The sequence below is a fragment of the Sparus aurata genome, chromosome 21 (genome assembly GCF_900880675.1).
Source record: "Sparus aurata chromosome 21, fSpaAur1.1, whole genome shotgun sequence".
Lineage (NCBI taxonomy): Eukaryota > Metazoa > Chordata > Actinopteri > Spariformes > Sparidae > Sparus > Sparus aurata.
The window spans coordinates 27,117,413-27,134,772 of NC_044207.1; the positions used below are offsets into that span (position 1 = coordinate 27,117,413).

Below are 17,360 nucleotides of genomic sequence, written 5' to 3' on the forward strand. Positions count from 1 at the left end.
TTTTAAAAATAAAAACAGTCCCATCCCCACCCTCCCCGGGTCAACACTGTGGATGTAGCAAATGTACAAAACAAGCTGACAGACAGCAGTCGCCTGCACCGCAACTCTCCTCCCCCTCCAGTGATTCATACAGGATTCAATTCAGCCCAACGAAGCAGGATGTTTGATCAAATAATTAAGTTTGTTTCTTGGTATTTACAGTCCACTCTGTGAAAAAGACATGGCAGGGGGAAAAAAAAAAATAGAGAGAAATTTGGAGTTTAGCGTCAAGAATCTGCGTGGACTCTCATCGGCTGTTAAGAATAATGTTCTTTGTCGTGCCAGGTCGTCATCCAGGGCTTCTTTTCCAGGTTTTCCCAGTTACCGTGCCCAGGGCTTATCGCTCTCTCCTCCCGTTTGATCCGAACTGCGCTGTAACTGGGAACCTTGTCTTCATACTTGGCTCGCTTAAAGAAGCCACACTGCAGGGAAGAAAAGGGGAAAAGACAAAAGTCAAACAATGCTCTGTTCGGGGGGGGAAAAGGCTATTTAAAGACATTCCGAGAGAGAAAGCAGAGGAGAGTTGATGAGAGACATCCAAGATGCAGTGAGTCCAGTAAGAGGTGTGGACAAGCCACCTGCACTCCTTAAAGACAGGAAACACGTTCAAATGCCCCTGTTTTTAAACGTAGAGAGAAAGAAAACCTGCAGACCGAGTGACTGCATGTGCAGAAGCGACGGCGGAAATGGAGGGAAAGAGTGAATCAAAGGGATGCACGAGAACAGCCCCCATGTTGATCCTCAGTCAGTGCTTATCAGCCATCACCTCCCCTGGCCATGCAGGTAAACTGTGACGATCCACACATAATCATGTGTGAAAATATCTTAGGCGTCAACTCTTTGCAGAAATAATCAGTTAGCTTGTACATTAGCATTCATGTCACGGTGTGAGAGTTGCCCGCTGCCTCCCTGACACCAGAAAGCAGCACTTTTGTAGGGGAAAAAAGGAGCGAGAGAAGCCGTTTCACCCATTCGTGGCAGGCCGGGTGAGTTTACCCTCTTGTCTCTTTTTTTTATGCATTTGATGTCAGTCTCTCTTTTTCTGACGGGTCCTCTTTATTCTTTTTCCCAAAGACTCCACACTGAGGAGAGGAGAATTGTTAGACCTGCAGTTGTTCTGTAGATGATGCTTCACAGACTCATAGACCTTTCTGAAAAAGTGGATTTGGAGTATGTGTTTTTTTTTATTAGCTGAGGCAGGGTGTGTTCCCCGTTTGTTGTCCTACCTTCCAGAGGAGGAAAGCAAGCAGGGCTAACAGCATCAGCCCGAACAAGATGGACAGCACGATGATCCACCATGGCACGCCTCCATATTGAGCCTCGCGCCTCTCCGGGTACACCGTCAGCTTCACCTGCCGAGCGCGATCACAGTGGCAGAACATCAGGATTAAGCTCTCTGGATCAGAGTGACTGTTAAATGTCTCTCTATTTATATAATCCAAAATTTAAAAAAATACAACATGAATAACCTCTGTGTCCTTATTCTCCAGCACTGTGTTCTTTGTTGTGCTTTCCACATGCAGAGAGGCCTTCACTATCACCTCCACATGGTGCAACTTGGAATAATCCTGTTGAATCACAAAAGGAGAACGTCAAGTTTACATCGAGGTGCTCGGTGTGCAAGAAAACATCCGCTGGGACAATCCTTGTCTGTCATTTAAAAATAAAATTCAGGATTCTTGTGTATGAGGCTGCCTACAATGATTCGTATTCCATAAAACTCTTATCAGGATCAAGTAGTGTCGTAATTTATAAAAAACATTTCCTAGAGTAATGACTTGTGATTTAACCTGAAAATGTTAATGAATATTTATGAAAATTATGGCACTTCCTGATCAGGTAATTGAATAAAAACAGGTAATTTTCCTGTCGTGTTACCTCGATGAAGGTCCCGTTCCAGAGGCGAGAGTTGAGAGTGATGACTGCATTACTGTCCAGGCCCCGCAGGGGGCATCTTATCCTCACACATCTTGCCCCATCGGCACAGGACTGTCAATGAAGACGGGAGCACAAAGTTACAGCGTGATCCCCTGCTTCTGGTTGCAAAAGCACATTAAACACAGCAATATAAAACAAAAGAATAGAAGTTGGTGGTGTGGCATTACCAGAGTTTTAAATTTCTTCTTGTCAAGTAAACGTGAGAAAGTGCCCTCGTCACTCCCCTTAGTGTTTTCTGCCGCTCTTCTCGTCCTGCTGGTACTTGGTGCCTTAATGCAGAGGAGAAAAAGCACATCCGTTTATTACATTTACCTCAGCTTCTTTATGTGACCTCGTTAGTATAGATCTGTAAATGTCAAATGATCCACTTCTTTCACCCCGTACCTACAGCTTCAAAAAGCTGACATGCAGACAGAGTGACCTCACCACCTTAATGTGATGTTCCCACTCACCATCTTCCGAGGGTTGACCTCCTCTTTAGGGGTGCACTCCATGTGGTCCACTCCAGTGGAGCTGATCTTCATCAGGTAGAGCAGCCACTTCCCCTCGGCTGTCTCCTTTGGCCAGTTGATGTCGAGGGTGGCGGTGCCAAAGTCTGTCAAGCTCTTTCCCAGATTGATGATCTGTAAACCAAGACAGGAAGGGTGATCTACCTCGGAGGAAATTATACTAATATCAAAAGTGCTGAAAGAGGTCGAGCCGCTCTGGAAGGGAAATGACTTTTTTCCTGAGTTGTCCTGTACTCACTCTGATCTGGTGTGTGATAGCAGTGCCAATTTCACTTTCAGTCTTCATGGCAGTCTCACCTTTGACCTCTCCTGTATAGTAGACCTGAGACGGCTGGGCTATTCTGGAAAGACAGAGACGCACAGTTAATACAATATACGCATGCTTGTGTGTTTTTTGGGCCATGAACTGTATTTGTGTGTGATTCTTACCCCGATACAGACAGCTGCAACTTGATGTTCACCTTTGCCTTTGCCTTAATAGGGGCTAAGTTCGACTGGTTGCTTGTCCTGTCCAATCAGAGGTGACACACAGGTCAGAAAAACTACAAACGTAAATGGATTTCAAAGGGAATTACAGAGCAGGAGTCGGGAAGGAATGAAACCTCAAAGCTTCTCTACAGTTCAAATAATCAAGACGAGTAACAAAACATCCATCATTTAAAAATCAATCACCAAACCATTTAGAAAATGTTAATCCATGTTATTGGGCACTTACGTCTCTGGCTGTAGATTTATCTCCAGCTCAGTGGTGTTTGAAGAGATTCCTGATGTACTCAGAATAATGTAGAAGGTCATCTGTACGCACAAAAACAGAGCCATTAAATAAGGCTTAACAGTGCCGTTAGAGGTGCAGAGGAGGTAGACGGTGCCGAAAAGTGTTTTCCTCTCACCGTTGAGTCTTTTTTGAAGGGGTTTCCAAGCTCACAATCAACCTGAGAGCCATTTGTATTGGCGACACAGGTTACTGGCTGCTCCTGGAATCAAAAAGAGGTTCCAATCAGGACTAAAACTCACCTAGGACCTCCCAGTTTATACCTAGATTTTCTTTTAAAAGAAATCACACAACTTCCATTAAATTCCTTGCCTCCTTGCTAAATCCTGGAGCTGTACCTCAATAAGAAGCCAACTTTTACAAGACAATCTACAGAAACGGAAACTCAGATTTTTCGAGTTTGGCTGGGTTGATGATGTCAGAAATGAGCTCAGAATCATTCTAAATTGTTGAATAATATATGAGTAATGAGCTAAGATGGATATTTTGTCCAGAAACACAGAGCAAGGTGACATCACACAGTATGCAATAAATCAAGCTTTAACCTGCAAATTTCCTCAATGAAAAATAGGCTCAATAGGTATCACGCAAAAGCGGAACACCTTGAATTGAAAATCCATGACGTCAGCAGTGTGTGAAGTCCGTGTGTTCGTGTGTGAGAGGGACAGAAGGAGAGTCTTACATTCTCTGGAACGCGATAAGCAGAGTAAGAAAGGGTGCGTGGGAAGGTGGCGAGCACACCGGCTTCGTACGCGTCGTCTCCTTTCAGATTGCTCACTGTGACCTCCAAAGCGATATACTTCTGGTCGCTGAGCGAGAACACCGGCACGCCGTTCTCCCTTCAGATAAACAGAAGTTATGAGCCTGTGTGTTGACGAATCAGTCTTAAAAAACCTTTGAAGCCAAGACAAATTATTCTCTCACAGCTTTAACGGTTCGAATTTGGCTTGGTCAGTTGTCCTGTAGCCATAGCGATATTTCACCTGCAGGTTGCTCCTACAAATGTCGTCGTTGACACACCCCTCCTTCAGGAAATGCACCTACAACCGGGCAAGATTGCACAGATACAGCAGGCACGTCAGCCGAGCTTTAAATTATATCTTGCAGTGTGTTCCTACATTAAATATCGTGTGTACACACCTCTGATCGAGTTATCTTTTCCTCTTTGTCATCAAGGACAGGTGACAGTGGAGCTGAGCTCTGTCTGCGTTTACGTTTGGCGTTCTGGATCTCCACAGACACATCGATGGGGATCCCATGCAGCTTATCTTTGATCTTTTCCTGCAGAAACATGACGGAACATTACATCCCGCCCACAATGCACTCCGTTCAAGAGAGATGAGTTTGCAGAGGGAGTGGCTACCTGTATCTGGAGCCGACGTTGAACACACTTTTGCTTTGCTTTGCTGTCTAGACTGATGGTCCCTTTGGATTCGGAGCCACCGCCGTCGATGAAGGTCGCTCTGGGGATAAGACTCTTCTCCTTCTTGTCAGCGTCGGCCGCCAGAGTGTACGCCACCTCTGGATGGGACAGACACAGGAACATAAATGAGAGTGCAAAGCTTTAACCTTCCTTTTCCTGCTGTTGATCATGTAATTTCTAATTGCAACAACTAAAAAAATGATCATCAAATCTTGCTTTTTATAAAGAAAAAGATGGCTTGGCTTACCCAGACTCGGAGCGTAGTTCTCGGGGTTGGCAGTGTAGGTGAAGCACACCTTTACGTCTAAGCTGCGGGCATAAAGCAGTTTTTCCATTAAGACACAGTATTGCGCTACTCCACATAAGTTTGATGAATGTTCAGAAATAATGTTCAATAATATGACGGTTCTGCTTAATTCTGAGGGAATAAAGGCGCAGACATGACAAAACAACTGTTGTTGCCCTGCACTCAGTTGACATATTGCCCCTCTAAACACCTTTTACAAACTGTATGTTTGATTTGACTCAATAGGGAAAAACAACTGGCCCACGTACCAGAAAAAGTTGCCACAGTTCTTCTTGGTGAGGTCGATTTTCTTCGGGCTGAACTCGATTTCCTTCTTGATGTTAATAACTGGGCGGGCTCTGAGAAGACAGAACTCGGTGAGCAACTTCCTGACCGTGATCGGAGCAGATACATGAGGAAAAAAAACACACCAGTTCTCTCACCTGAAGACAAAGACAGAGTCAGAGAGGGATCCGACAGCAAGGTCAGGGTAGGAGTTCTTGTCCAGGTCCATGTTTCCGGCGAGAGAGTAGCCAAAGAGTTTGACTCCTAAATTCTTGCCAGATAGGACCTAAAACAAGAGAAACAATGACAATACAACAGTTTTCGTTTAAGTCGTGACAGGATCTTGAACAATATGCCCATATTTTACGTAAATTAGCTTACTAGGAACATTTCAGGATTCAAGAAAGGTGTGAAAAGCCATTACATACCTGCGCAGCGTCTTTAGAGCTGAGACCTGTCGCTCCTCCGTGGTAGAGGTAAACCCTCCCAGCACCGTCTGCATCGTAAGGAGCTCCCACAGCAAAGTCTGACAGCAAGAACGACAACAGTGACTCAAACAGGTACTTTTCATTCAAGGAGAGGAATCACGAACGACATAAGTATACACATGCACACGCACAAACATGGCAGCCTCACCGTGGTAACCATCCTGATTGATGTCCCCCAGGTTTTCCACAGCCAGTCCAAACATGGAGTCCTTCGGTCCGTCTATCCTCTCGGGCTTGACTTTGTTCCACTTTCCGTCTTTGTTGATGTAGACGTAGACGGCTCCTCCGATTTCTCCTTCCTTCTCAAAGTACTGAGGTGCTCCCACCACGATGTCCTGCCACCTGACACACAAGAGCATAGCCTGTTTGTGAGTATAAAGTGGTGATAATAGCAGGATTAAAGGTCGTGCGTATCACCCTGCCTCACTCACCCATCCTGGTTGAGATCCAACACGGCCAGATCGTAGCCGAACGACGAGGCGAGGCCTTCCCCGTCCAACGTGTACTCCTCCAGTAGGTCCCTGCTTTCGCCTTTCTTCAGCAGCACCACGGCCCCGCTGTGGTTCGCTCTGGGAGCTCCCGCCACCACCGTCAGAATGCCCTTCTTGACCAGATTCTTCCCCGAGTCAAGAGCGAAGCCTGGGAGGCGGAGGCAAAGGTATACGAATAAGCTTGCGAAGAGATTGTGTAAGATGAACGGATGAGCAGATCAGAGAGCAGCGATTTACCCAGGTAGCTGTTTGCAGGAGCGGGGACCAGATCAGGGTTCTTTTCGCCCTCACTTCCCGCCTCAAAAGGACCGTCTTCATAGATGCCCATGTCTATGAAGGTGTCGTTCTTTTGCTCCAACCGTACCACACCTGGAGAAGAGACAACGTGAGAAGAGATGAGTTAGGACGACAGTGATCTGTCCTGCAATAAAAAGGAAGAAAAAAAAAACCCACAACATGATAATCTAATTGGCAGCAATGTGGAACACATGACTGAAAAAAGCATCACTGCAAATTCCTGCGCAATGAAAAGTGAACTAGTAGATCATTCAGAGTCGTCATGGTATTGAAGCCCATGTGCAGTTAAGGTCATCTTTCATAGCTTCATTTAAACACACGCATACACATTCGCATTCAACTACCTTTCCAGTTGTACGCTCCAGGAGCACCAAAGATGACGTAGTGGTAGTCCTTGTCAAACGTGGCAGAGAGGCCCTGCTGGCAGGAGCCAAACATCTCGTGACCTCTGGCTCGGCCTTTGCAGAAATGCCAGTTGCCCCCCTCTTCATCTGTATTGGGATCAATTGTTAAGTCCTGACTCAGCACGTAGCAGCGGCCGATTATGTCTCGGGACTCGATGGGTTTGCCCACGTTGGATCGTTTCTGATAGCGATGGGCGCAGGTCTAACAGGGAAACAGAAACACACAGCTAAGAGTTTTCCGGTCACAGTCACACCAGAGCTACAGTTTTGCTAATACACTTTCCTTAAAGTTTTGATGTGTGCATTTTTAAAAACTCCTGTAAATGGGCTCAAACTGTTTGGCACCCATGTGTGGACATTAGTGAAGACCCAAAATGATGCACAAATCATCTTATTTCTCATTCGTAGATCACAACATACACCTATGTGACCATTCTGAGTCAAATTTCTCTTTGTGCACATGCAGCTCAATCAAATACACATCATGAATGGAGGCTTGAGCATTAACATCTCATCTGCAAATCTAGCATTCTAGCATTTACAATGATATAAAGCAGAAGTAATGGACTGCTGCAAACACAGAACATTTGGCATTTTTGTTTGAAAAGTGAGTGAAATCAAAATTAAAACAGTTGCTGACGACTGACCAATCAATTAACCGACCTATTGGTTCAGTGCTACATCTAAATTTGTAATATCAAACTGAAGCCGTTCAGTTTGACTGTGATGGTCGGAAATAAAGACACACATTCTTACCACAATCTTGCCTCCTGGCCCCTGACTGTTGACGGTCACCCCCATCCACTGGTTCTCTTTGCTTTCACTTTTCAGGTCCTCTACACAGAGACAAGGGACCAAAGTAGACACAAAGGGGAGATTGTTACTCAAAGATTGGGTCTTATTACTCTCTAATGTAGCCCAAAACATATACAAGAATTACACAGATGTCAGCAGATATCTCACCTTCATTATCAAAGTCGACTCTGGTACAATCAGGTGAGTCGATGTCACACCTGTACAGTCCTCCCGTCACTTTAGACATCTGACCACTCAAGGCTTTTGCTCTTGGGGCGCCGACCAGCAGCCTGCAACAGACACACAAATGAATGTGGAAAGAGTCTCAAAACTGTGTGCATACTTATCTAATAAGTAAGGTAAGATCTGTTTTCCACAGGACGCCTTTCAAAATGGAAAATGTTCAGATCTGTGAAGTAAAAATCTAATCTTAAAGTTCAAGTTGTGATGTGCGCATTTTCAAAACCACTGTAAATGTGTTCAAACTGTTTGGCACCCGTGTGTGGAATGGAAATTACATTACTGCCCAAAATGACACGCAAATGAGGGCTGGGTATCACCAGGTACCTCGCGATACGATACTATCACGATATTTTGCCCGCGATAATGATAATATCACGATAGAGCGATTCTGCGATAATCGATACATTGCAAGAAATTTCATCCACAATACATCACGATATCTGTGTCACTGAAGAAATTCTGAATTTATTGACTGCACTGAATCCATTTCACAGGAATTACAAAACATTGTCAATCAATTTCACATGAATGACAGCCAAGTAAAACAAGGTGTATACTGCACAGTGGCTTTTCTTAACACACACACTGAAGGCAACTTAAATATTATCAAATATCGATATTTGGCGCCAGTGTATCGATAACATACCTCAAGACAAAATATCGCGATATATCTTAGTATCGATATTTTGGTACACCCCTAATGCAAATCATCTTATTTTTCATTTGTAGATCACGAAATACACATTTGCGACCATTCCCAGTCAAATATCTCTTCGTGCACATGCAGCTCGATCGAATGCACATCATGAATGGAGGGCTTGAGCATTAACAACTCATCTGCAAATCTAGCATTCTAGCATTTCTTCCACTGGTGCATTATATTATCATCACACATTCCAGTCCACTGTGTCACACAGCGGCCATATTCACGCACAAACACACACATCCGCCGTCAAACTGATGTTCCATGTCCTCACGGTCCGACTGAGTCAAAGACCCCTTTCAAATGCCTGCTGTGGTTGATTGAACCGGGTTGTCTATCTCTCTCTACACACACACACACACACAGAGGCTGCCTTTGTGGAGCAAAGGACGAGGGCAGATGCCACACCCGAGCCTCGGTGATCGGCATCCAGTTCCCAGGGTTTCCTACAGAGTTAATCAAACAAGTCATGGGTGTCATCCATCGAACTGATGCACCGACAATCTCTCTCTCTCCCTCTCTGCATGTTCCAGGAGCTCTCTCTGGCTCGCTTTTGTCCGTCCCATCATGAACTCCCGAGTTAATGTTGTACGGGGAGCTGTCTTCACCAGATGAGATTAAGCAAAGCCATTTTTAGCCGGAGCACAAAGCATTCTCAGATACACACACATACACACCATCTGGGAGGATTTACGGAGACACACAGTCAGAGCGAAGAGTGAAGAGCCGACGCCTAATGTGACCAGCATGCCTGCCGCTGTAGACCCGACAGCATGAGGGAGAAGATTTGAAACTATAGAGATAACTTTTTCAGTCAAGCGTTAGTCATCTGGAATATTGACTTCAGCAGGCGTGATGGAGATAAGCAAGGGACAATAAATCTGTTTACATGACACGCAGAAATATCGCCTGTTGAAACTGTTCAAAGAGTTTGCCGACAGCCTTGCGATGCTGCCGTTATGAGATGGATTTGAATGTATTTCACCGGATATTTTCCTCTTTAAGATAAATCTTTAATTCTTTAAGATAAGTCATCACAACAGTAACACACTCCTGCTATGACAGACAAGTGTGCGCTGTGTATCCCATTTCGACCACTGGATTGCTTTGGCCTTCTTTCAAAAACCAGAGCACTATAATTTGTGCAATCATCCCACCCGCCAAGTGTCCAATCCAGCCTTTGTTTTGACCTACAAGGGGAGCGTGTGACACTTGACATTCAACGCCACACAGTCTCGAGTCTTCACCTCTAAGTTCACTAACGCGCTGAACAGAAAACGTATTTTCAGACTCGGTGAAACTGTCAATCAAAACGATGAGTCCGAGGAATGATTCGTGACTGACTGCAAATCCCAGGTGGGCACATCTCCACTCTCATCATCCTCAGAGACACAGGAAGTCAGGAGAATGGACGGAAAGTGCTCTGCCAAGACACGCTGGGAAGTGGGGTCACTGGGTCTGGTCTCTGCTGCAGTAATGAAGAATGGATGCTGCAGTTCCTACTTCATTGTGATGCTCATTCAGAGTTTCGCTCAGCCGTTTCCTTCGGGGTAAATGCAACCAACAATAGTGCAAAGACTCCAACAATGAAGTGACTGATTGAATAAATTGCCCCATACACAATATAAACTGCACTATTTAACTTTAAAATGGCCAGTGAATTTCTCAGCACAATTTCTGCATTAAAGGTGCACTATGTAGTTTTGCAGAAGAGAAAGATCTTCATTGACTGATTTTTTATTTTCATGCCTAAACAAACTCAATTAACAAACTCTCTTTGTTTCCATGACCAAACAAACTCAATTAACAAACTCTCTTTGTTTCCATGACCAAACAAACTCAATAAACAAACTAACAACATAAATTTCATCCGGTTTTTACTTTGTTTATATGTGGCGGACCCTGCCACCTTTCTAGCAGTGTTCTCTGGACCTTATTTCCCACTGAGAACAACTTGTTTATTCAGTCATGGAGAACAATTCTGAGTTTTAATTCCCTCTCTAACACTACATGGTGCTCCGTTAAAGAGAGCTATCTTATTTGGCACAGACTCCTCATTCGCTATGACACTTGCTATAAATCATGCTGCTTTGTTTGCAATGCATCAGCCAAGGCAGAGTAGCGTGGATACAGTAGTCAATGAAGTAATGTGAAGTTAGAAAGCAGAAATAAGAGGATATTAAATACCACAACCTCTATGACACGCCTGAGGATTGGATCATTGACCCCTTCGAGGATCCAAAATCATCACCCCTTGTAAAAGTAGCTGCTAACACATGATCCAACTTATAAAAAGCCTTTCTCAGGAATATAAATTGTGGCTTAATTTCAACAGAAACATAATATCTTTATTGCTTGACACTGCCATTGAAGAGTGACGTGCTGACGTGAGGTGTCAGGGGGGAAACACAGTGATAAGGCTGACCCGCTGGCCCACTGACAGAGACCCAGCTGTTAATCTTATCAATCACCACCAGCAGAGGAAGCCCCAACACACTGGCTTAGTCTACAGGAAGACAAACAGACAAGAGTGTGTGTGTGTTTGTGTGCGTAGTGACTCCCTAGACTGACGCACACACACACACACACTGGCAGCGACACAGGGACTCTCCCCGGGACGACAGAGTGACCGAGAGGCGTCCCACTGAGAGAGGTGAGCTGTTCTGGCTGCCTGGCAACGGCGAGCCTATCAAATACAGGCGTTCACGTCTAAATGGGTTGCAGATCCAGAGGTTCATGTCTTGCGTTACCCAACTTCTCCCCTCAATCTGTCTGCCAGGATCGAGCCTCCTCACTCTGACTGGTTGAATAACAGCTTGTATTCGGTGCCCAGATGTAAAACTGATTTATGCTCCTCTCCACATTCTTTCAGCCATCACCTCTTCTTTTTCTTCAAGGTCTTTTCTCTCTCTCTCTCTCTCTCTCTCTCTCTCTCTCTTTGATGTTGGATAACCTCGAATAGCCTGAAGTGAACAGAGGGGAGGAATCTGACCCTCATACTGAAACACAGACTATATGCGCTCACACACAAAGCTGACTTAAAGGAGACATACTTTGCTTTTTTTCCCTCCGTTTTTATCTCTCCTTCGCTGTGGCGTGCACAGTAAGTTCCCGTGCACATCAAAAGTCTCAGAAACGACTGCTCCTGAAACGCCTCATCACGCTATGTCACCATGTCACACAATCGCATGATTTATTTATGTCTATATTAACAGAGAAGTGGAAGATGAATACATGACGGACCCAACCAGAGATACGGCGAGCATTGCTGGCTCGGGCATGCGTGAGCTGACCAATCAGAGCAGACAGGGTGTTCGTAAGGGACATGAGCTACAACAGACTGCGTGAGAAAACTGATGGTTTTTTTAATCATTTAAGCATGCAAACCTATTCCAGTACTAACTCAGATTAAAATGACCAACCTGGTAATTAGCGTAACATGTCTCCTTTAAATACTGAACTCCACAGTCTTCTTATCTCCTCTATCGTTACTGGGAATCTGGACACAGCTTGACATTGACATGACTATTTAAAATGCCGGCATGCCTCGCGTTCCTCTCTCTCGCAGTGTGTCTGAATATTTTACTCTTTGTGTTACATCTATTCATCTCTGCAGAGCCACTTTATTCCCAAGAGACACACACACTTTTCTCACACTCGATCCAAGCTCCTGCACTTCGGTCTCCTCCTGCTTCTTTGTCTCTTCATGATATTTGTGCTTCCCCCCACACACACACAAACACACAAATCTTGATTTTATAACACAGACAGCTCCATCTGGCAATTATGACCAACCAAGGAATGCTCGAAACACTCTGACGCATACAAACACACACACACACACACACACCTGTCAGCTCCTGCCCTGTGCTGCAGGTACATGTAATGCTCACCCCTTCAGGGCACGAAAGACACAGGGAAGATCGTCGACTAAATCAAAGTTGGTACGCATGGCTAGCGCAGGACTGTGACTCACTGTGCACACCCAAGCAGTAGGGGGGTGCACACAAGCACACACACGCCATCATGTTGATTTGATCTATGTTAGAGGAGGAAGTCACCGTCAGTCAGCACAATTTACCCAACTCTCCTTTTCCTTTGCCTCGGGTTCTGAATGTATCCAGCAGCACCTTGACACTCTTCCAAGTGACTGACAACAAGACAACGCCTCAGCGCTCAGCCACAGCATGCATCAGCACTCACACATCACACACACACACACACGCATCCACAGGCAACGCATGAATACATGTGCATACACACAAATACACAGTCCACACAGGGAGAGCACATTCCACCTCGACCGAGCGCCACGAGCACCGTCACTTGCAAAACAAACTCGGATTCCTGCTCCGACACGCACAAACACACACTTGAGCTTGTGTTGTGATGAAGCACGCACACGCTGAAGGTTCAAGTTAATCGCTTTCCGTCCTGATTAAGGTTCGACACTGCGTTGTAAAAGACAAACTGGTCGACTATGTGGGATATAATTGTACAGTATTGTTATAGTGACATTAAGGACTGATCTCTAATTACTCTCTCCGGGAATTACGAGTAGTTTAGCCAATAAAATGTAAGACAGCACGGAAAAACGAACATCAAATCCATCCTAAACTTTAACCTTGTTTGTGCTTAAAAACGTAATAAAATAACCAATAGATTGTCAAATGTCTCTGCCGATCTACTCCTCCATTAAAAGTCTAACTGTCTCAGCAGTTCACACCTCCACTCGTCTACATTATCGTCACTGTAATTAGTTGTTTTCCAGTTCATAGAATCAAACTGTGTTCTGCTGTGTTTAATGTAACGACCTGAGGCAGGGGGGGGGCTCTGGTCTCGTGCTGATCACCATGTGTCTTTCATTTAGACACAGCCTAAAAAACTAGGACACAAATTGCCACTGTGTGTGTGTGTGTGAGAGAGTGAGTGTGTGGAGCAGCTGTAGAAGTGTGTAAATACGTTTATGAACAGTGCGTAACCTCTGTGGAAAAGGTTAAAGACTTGGGGATGCTTAATAACGCCGAGCTGTAGTAGTTCAGGTTATCTTGCAGCGGGTGGGTGACCCCCTGTGCATTAGCTACACAAATACAAACCTCCACACGGAGTCTAATAACCCCGTCTGTGTATTGATCAGTTCTGTGTACAGAGCCAATCGATTGCAGCACAAGTGCTTTACATTATGCTGCTGGTACTGTTATACACTTTAAATGACATTTTCTAGTGGTGGAATCTAATTACTTTATTAAATACTTGTAGGCACTTGTACTTTACTTGGGTATTTTATTCTATGTTATTTCTACATAAGTAACTGTTCAAACAGAAATAACCAACTTCTAACTCCTCTATATTTATTTGACAGCTATAGTTACTAGTTACTTAACTTACGCCGCCAAGTAAGTTATGTTTTCCCCCGTGTTGGTTTGTCAGCAGGATTACACAAAAACTATCTAATGGATTTCCACGAGACTTGGATGGAGGATGGTCTCTGCCCAGAACAGACCCCGTTAACTCTCGCAGATGCAGATTAAGGAACAGATCCAGGAGATCTTCCTCTGACTTTCTTTAAAGCTGCATTGTGTAGTTTTGGAGAAGAGATTTTGAAAGAAGGGGGAACCTTCACTGGTTGATTTCTATGTTGTATAAACTGAATAAACAGACTTTCCTCAAAGGAAAACGCAATTTCATTCTGTTTCACTGTGTTTATATTTGCAGGATTCTTCCCAGCAGCTCAACTGCTTTAGCTTCAAACAGTATTATTACCTTATTAATACTGTAAATATCAACGTTATAAGTTACTATTACAGTTTATAGTTATTACTATTATAGTTATAGTTTTGTAAGTAACTACACAGCGCACCTTTAACATTGTGAAACAGGATGTTTTTCAACACTTTCCTTATTTTCTCAGGGAACAATGCATGAATCTTAATGATGCGCATCAAGGTGGCTGGTGTTTATGAGTCAGTACAGTATGAGGCAGATCCCAGATCTGTTATGTGTTATGGGTAGTTTAAAATGTAGAGATACTGGGCTATTAAGTGGGATATTAGATTAGGATTGATTGGGTGAAGTTTAAAAGGAACTTTGGAACAATAAGTAGCATTTTAGATTTATTCAATCCGTTTTTTATTTGTTTATTTGATTTGTTTATGTTGTTTAATGCTGCTAGATTGTTGGTTTCTTCTATACGGACTCTAGAAAGTTGGATATTCCGCGATTTTATGCACTCTGGCGCTCGACGGCCATTTCTGAGAGTCTACATACATTTTGAAAGTTCCTTAATATTTACAAAAATTTTTAGAGGTGCACTATAAAGTTTTGTGGAAGATATTGTAATCGGAAGAGAAAGATCTTCATTGAAATTCTTTGTTTTCATGAGAGAATAAACAAACTGATCTTTAAATACGACACAGTTTCATACTGTTCTACTTTGTCTATATTTGGCGGACCCTGCCACCTCTTTAGCTTCAAACAGTGTTCTTGGAAACTTATTTTCCTTGTTTATTCACTTACAGAAACATGTTTGTATTATTACCTCATTCATAACGTAAATATTAAAGTTCTGAGCGTGAATTTCTTCTGCAAATCTACATAATGCCCCTTTAACACAGGATTTTTCCTTCAAGCAGAGCTCTTTTTTTTTTTTAAAGAAACGTATTTCCACTTTTCAATCTAAATACTTCCTCCACCGACAAACATGTGAACCTCTGTCAAAACACATTCCCAGTTTAAACACTTGGACTTCTCTGATCTCAGGTCAGTTAATATTCAAGCTTCACAAACCAGTGACCACTTGATGGCTGTTAGCCTTTATGCACAATGACAAATCCCTCTGAATCAATGCCCATAAAGGTGCCCACAGTGATTCAGTGGGATGTTTTTTGTTTTTTTCATGCCTCTGAATGCTGAGGCTCACTTAAATACCTCTTGGGGGAGAAAGTCAGCAGCCAGAGAACAACACAAAACAATCTGCAGTGGAGCTCCACTAAAAAAACAAAAAAACTCCCAGATCAGTAACCTGGAAGGAAACACTGGGCAAAGATTAACATGCAGCAGGCCTATTGTTCCACTTTCACGCAGGTGTTTAAGGTACTACACTCTTTTTAAGAAGCTAGATAAAACGTTTTTGCTCAGATTTAGTTTGAAACTCTGAGCCTTGACTGGTTTAAAACTACCTGCGACATACCTGCGCACTCTCTAGGTGGAATAAAACATGTCTGCAGGTCTTTTGAGAAGCTTTAGGAAGTCTGTCTCACCTCCTGCAGCAACTCTAAGGACCCAGAATAAACTCACAGTGGCTGTGACATTTTAATTACACGCTTACAGAAGTTATTTTAATGACACGACGACGGGCTGTCTGCAGAACTCGAGAGAAATGAAGCGGTGGCTCTTACACTCTCCTATCCGGGTCGACCTGCCGGTGCATGGCGAGGGAGAAGCCGAACAGGCTGTCCGGGTCCCCGCTCCTCCGCACCACGTTGTCGCTGTCCAGGTTGAAAGCGGAGAGTCGCCCGCATCCCGAGAGAAAGACGAGCAGCCACAGTCCACAGGTGATCCTGCTGCCCTCCATGACTGTAAGAAGTCGAGCACACGAAACTTTCCTTCGAACCGCTGGAAGGTGAGTGCTCAAGCTGACAAGAGGTGCAAAGTGCAAATGACTGGCTGCTGGAGGGCTGAGAGGACCACTTTACTTTACAGCTGCCCCGCCTCTCTCCTGACACACACACACACACACACACACACACACAGATACACGTAAATGTTGCTGACAGGGGACTAACTCTCTCCACTGACTGTTTTTGGACATTTTAAAGAAATAAAAATAGAAAAATCTTCTTTAAATGTATTTTACCATATTATTTATTCAAATGTGTTCCACGCACACAGACACACTTGTCCAAGAAATAACTGCGATAATGTATGTTATTTTAGCTTCAAAACCATTTCACGACCCTGATTTAATGATAATATAATAGAAATTAGAAATGCTTTTATTAGTCCCGCAAATGGGAAAATTTGTGCGTCACAGCAGCCAAAGGACAGTTAAATATAACAATAAACAATAATAATTGTGAAAAATAAACAATGTAAGACAAATGTAAGACGAGCCAGAGCAGAAATAGGAATAGAATCGTACATACATAATATGTACAAATATAAACAGTGTAATTATAAAACAGTCTGGGCAGTGTATTGTTAATAATAAATAATAAATATGAGTATAATAATGCAGCCGGCTTCAAATAGCAATCGACTTTAAATCCTTAAAAAAACACTTCACCCAAAAATGAAAATTCAGTTGTTAATTTCTCACCCTCCGGCTGATGGAAGGTTTTTTGTTTAGTGCATTAAACATTTCTGGAGCTTCACAGCAAAACAGCCGTTGCAGCATTAGAAGTAGAAGTAGATGGGGACTTGTCTTTAAAAACGTAAAAAAAACTCTCGTAGCCCTGAGATCTCAAATGAATTAGAAAATATGTCATTCACCCCCCAGGACCAGGCTTTGAAGCCAGTTTTTGAACATCTTCACGTGATGCACTGGGACCCTACATGACTTTTTCCCGGAAGCTAACATGGTGAAAGAAGGGTCTGTAAAACTTGACTATCACAACCGTGAAATGATTCGTTTCACTGCCAGAATTTGAGCCATTCGGTCCAATAAAACATGGAAAGTCTAGAAAACT

The 17,360-nt window shown here is 43.6% G+C and overlaps 1 protein-coding gene across 2 annotated transcripts; it reads right to left on the reverse strand.

Moving 5' to 3' along the window:
- Positions 1–111: 111 nt before the first annotated feature.
- LOC115572399 (integrin alpha-6-like) lies at positions 112–16,348 on the reverse strand. 2 transcript variants are annotated; one of them, XM_030402424.1, is made up of 26 exons: positions 16,071–16,348; positions 7,896–8,017; positions 7,689–7,768; positions 6,873–7,134; positions 6,469–6,600; positions 6,172–6,379; positions 5,889–6,082; positions 5,681–5,778; positions 5,411–5,538; positions 5,237–5,326; positions 4,929–4,990; positions 4,622–4,779; positions 4,399–4,539; positions 4,183–4,298; positions 3,941–4,097; positions 3,377–3,460; positions 3,202–3,281; positions 2,916–2,993; positions 2,725–2,827; positions 2,430–2,600; positions 2,145–2,246; positions 1,918–2,028; positions 1,509–1,607; positions 1,266–1,391; positions 1,036–1,121; positions 263–461 (listed from the first exon to the last, which is right to left on the reverse strand). In XM_030402424.1, exons 1-25 carry the CDS (start codon positions 16,244–16,246, stop codon positions 1,053–1,055), a joined length of 3,147 nt encoding a protein of 1,048 aa, XP_030258284.1. In that variant the 5' UTR covers positions 16,247–16,348; the 3' UTR covers positions 263–461; positions 1,036–1,052. The 2 variants fall into 2 exon arrangements, with proteins under 2 accessions (XP_030258283.1, XP_030258284.1); XM_030402423.1 differs by lacking the exon at positions 1,036–1,121 and having other exon boundaries at positions 112–461.
- Positions 16,349–17,360: the final 1,012 nt, after the last annotated feature.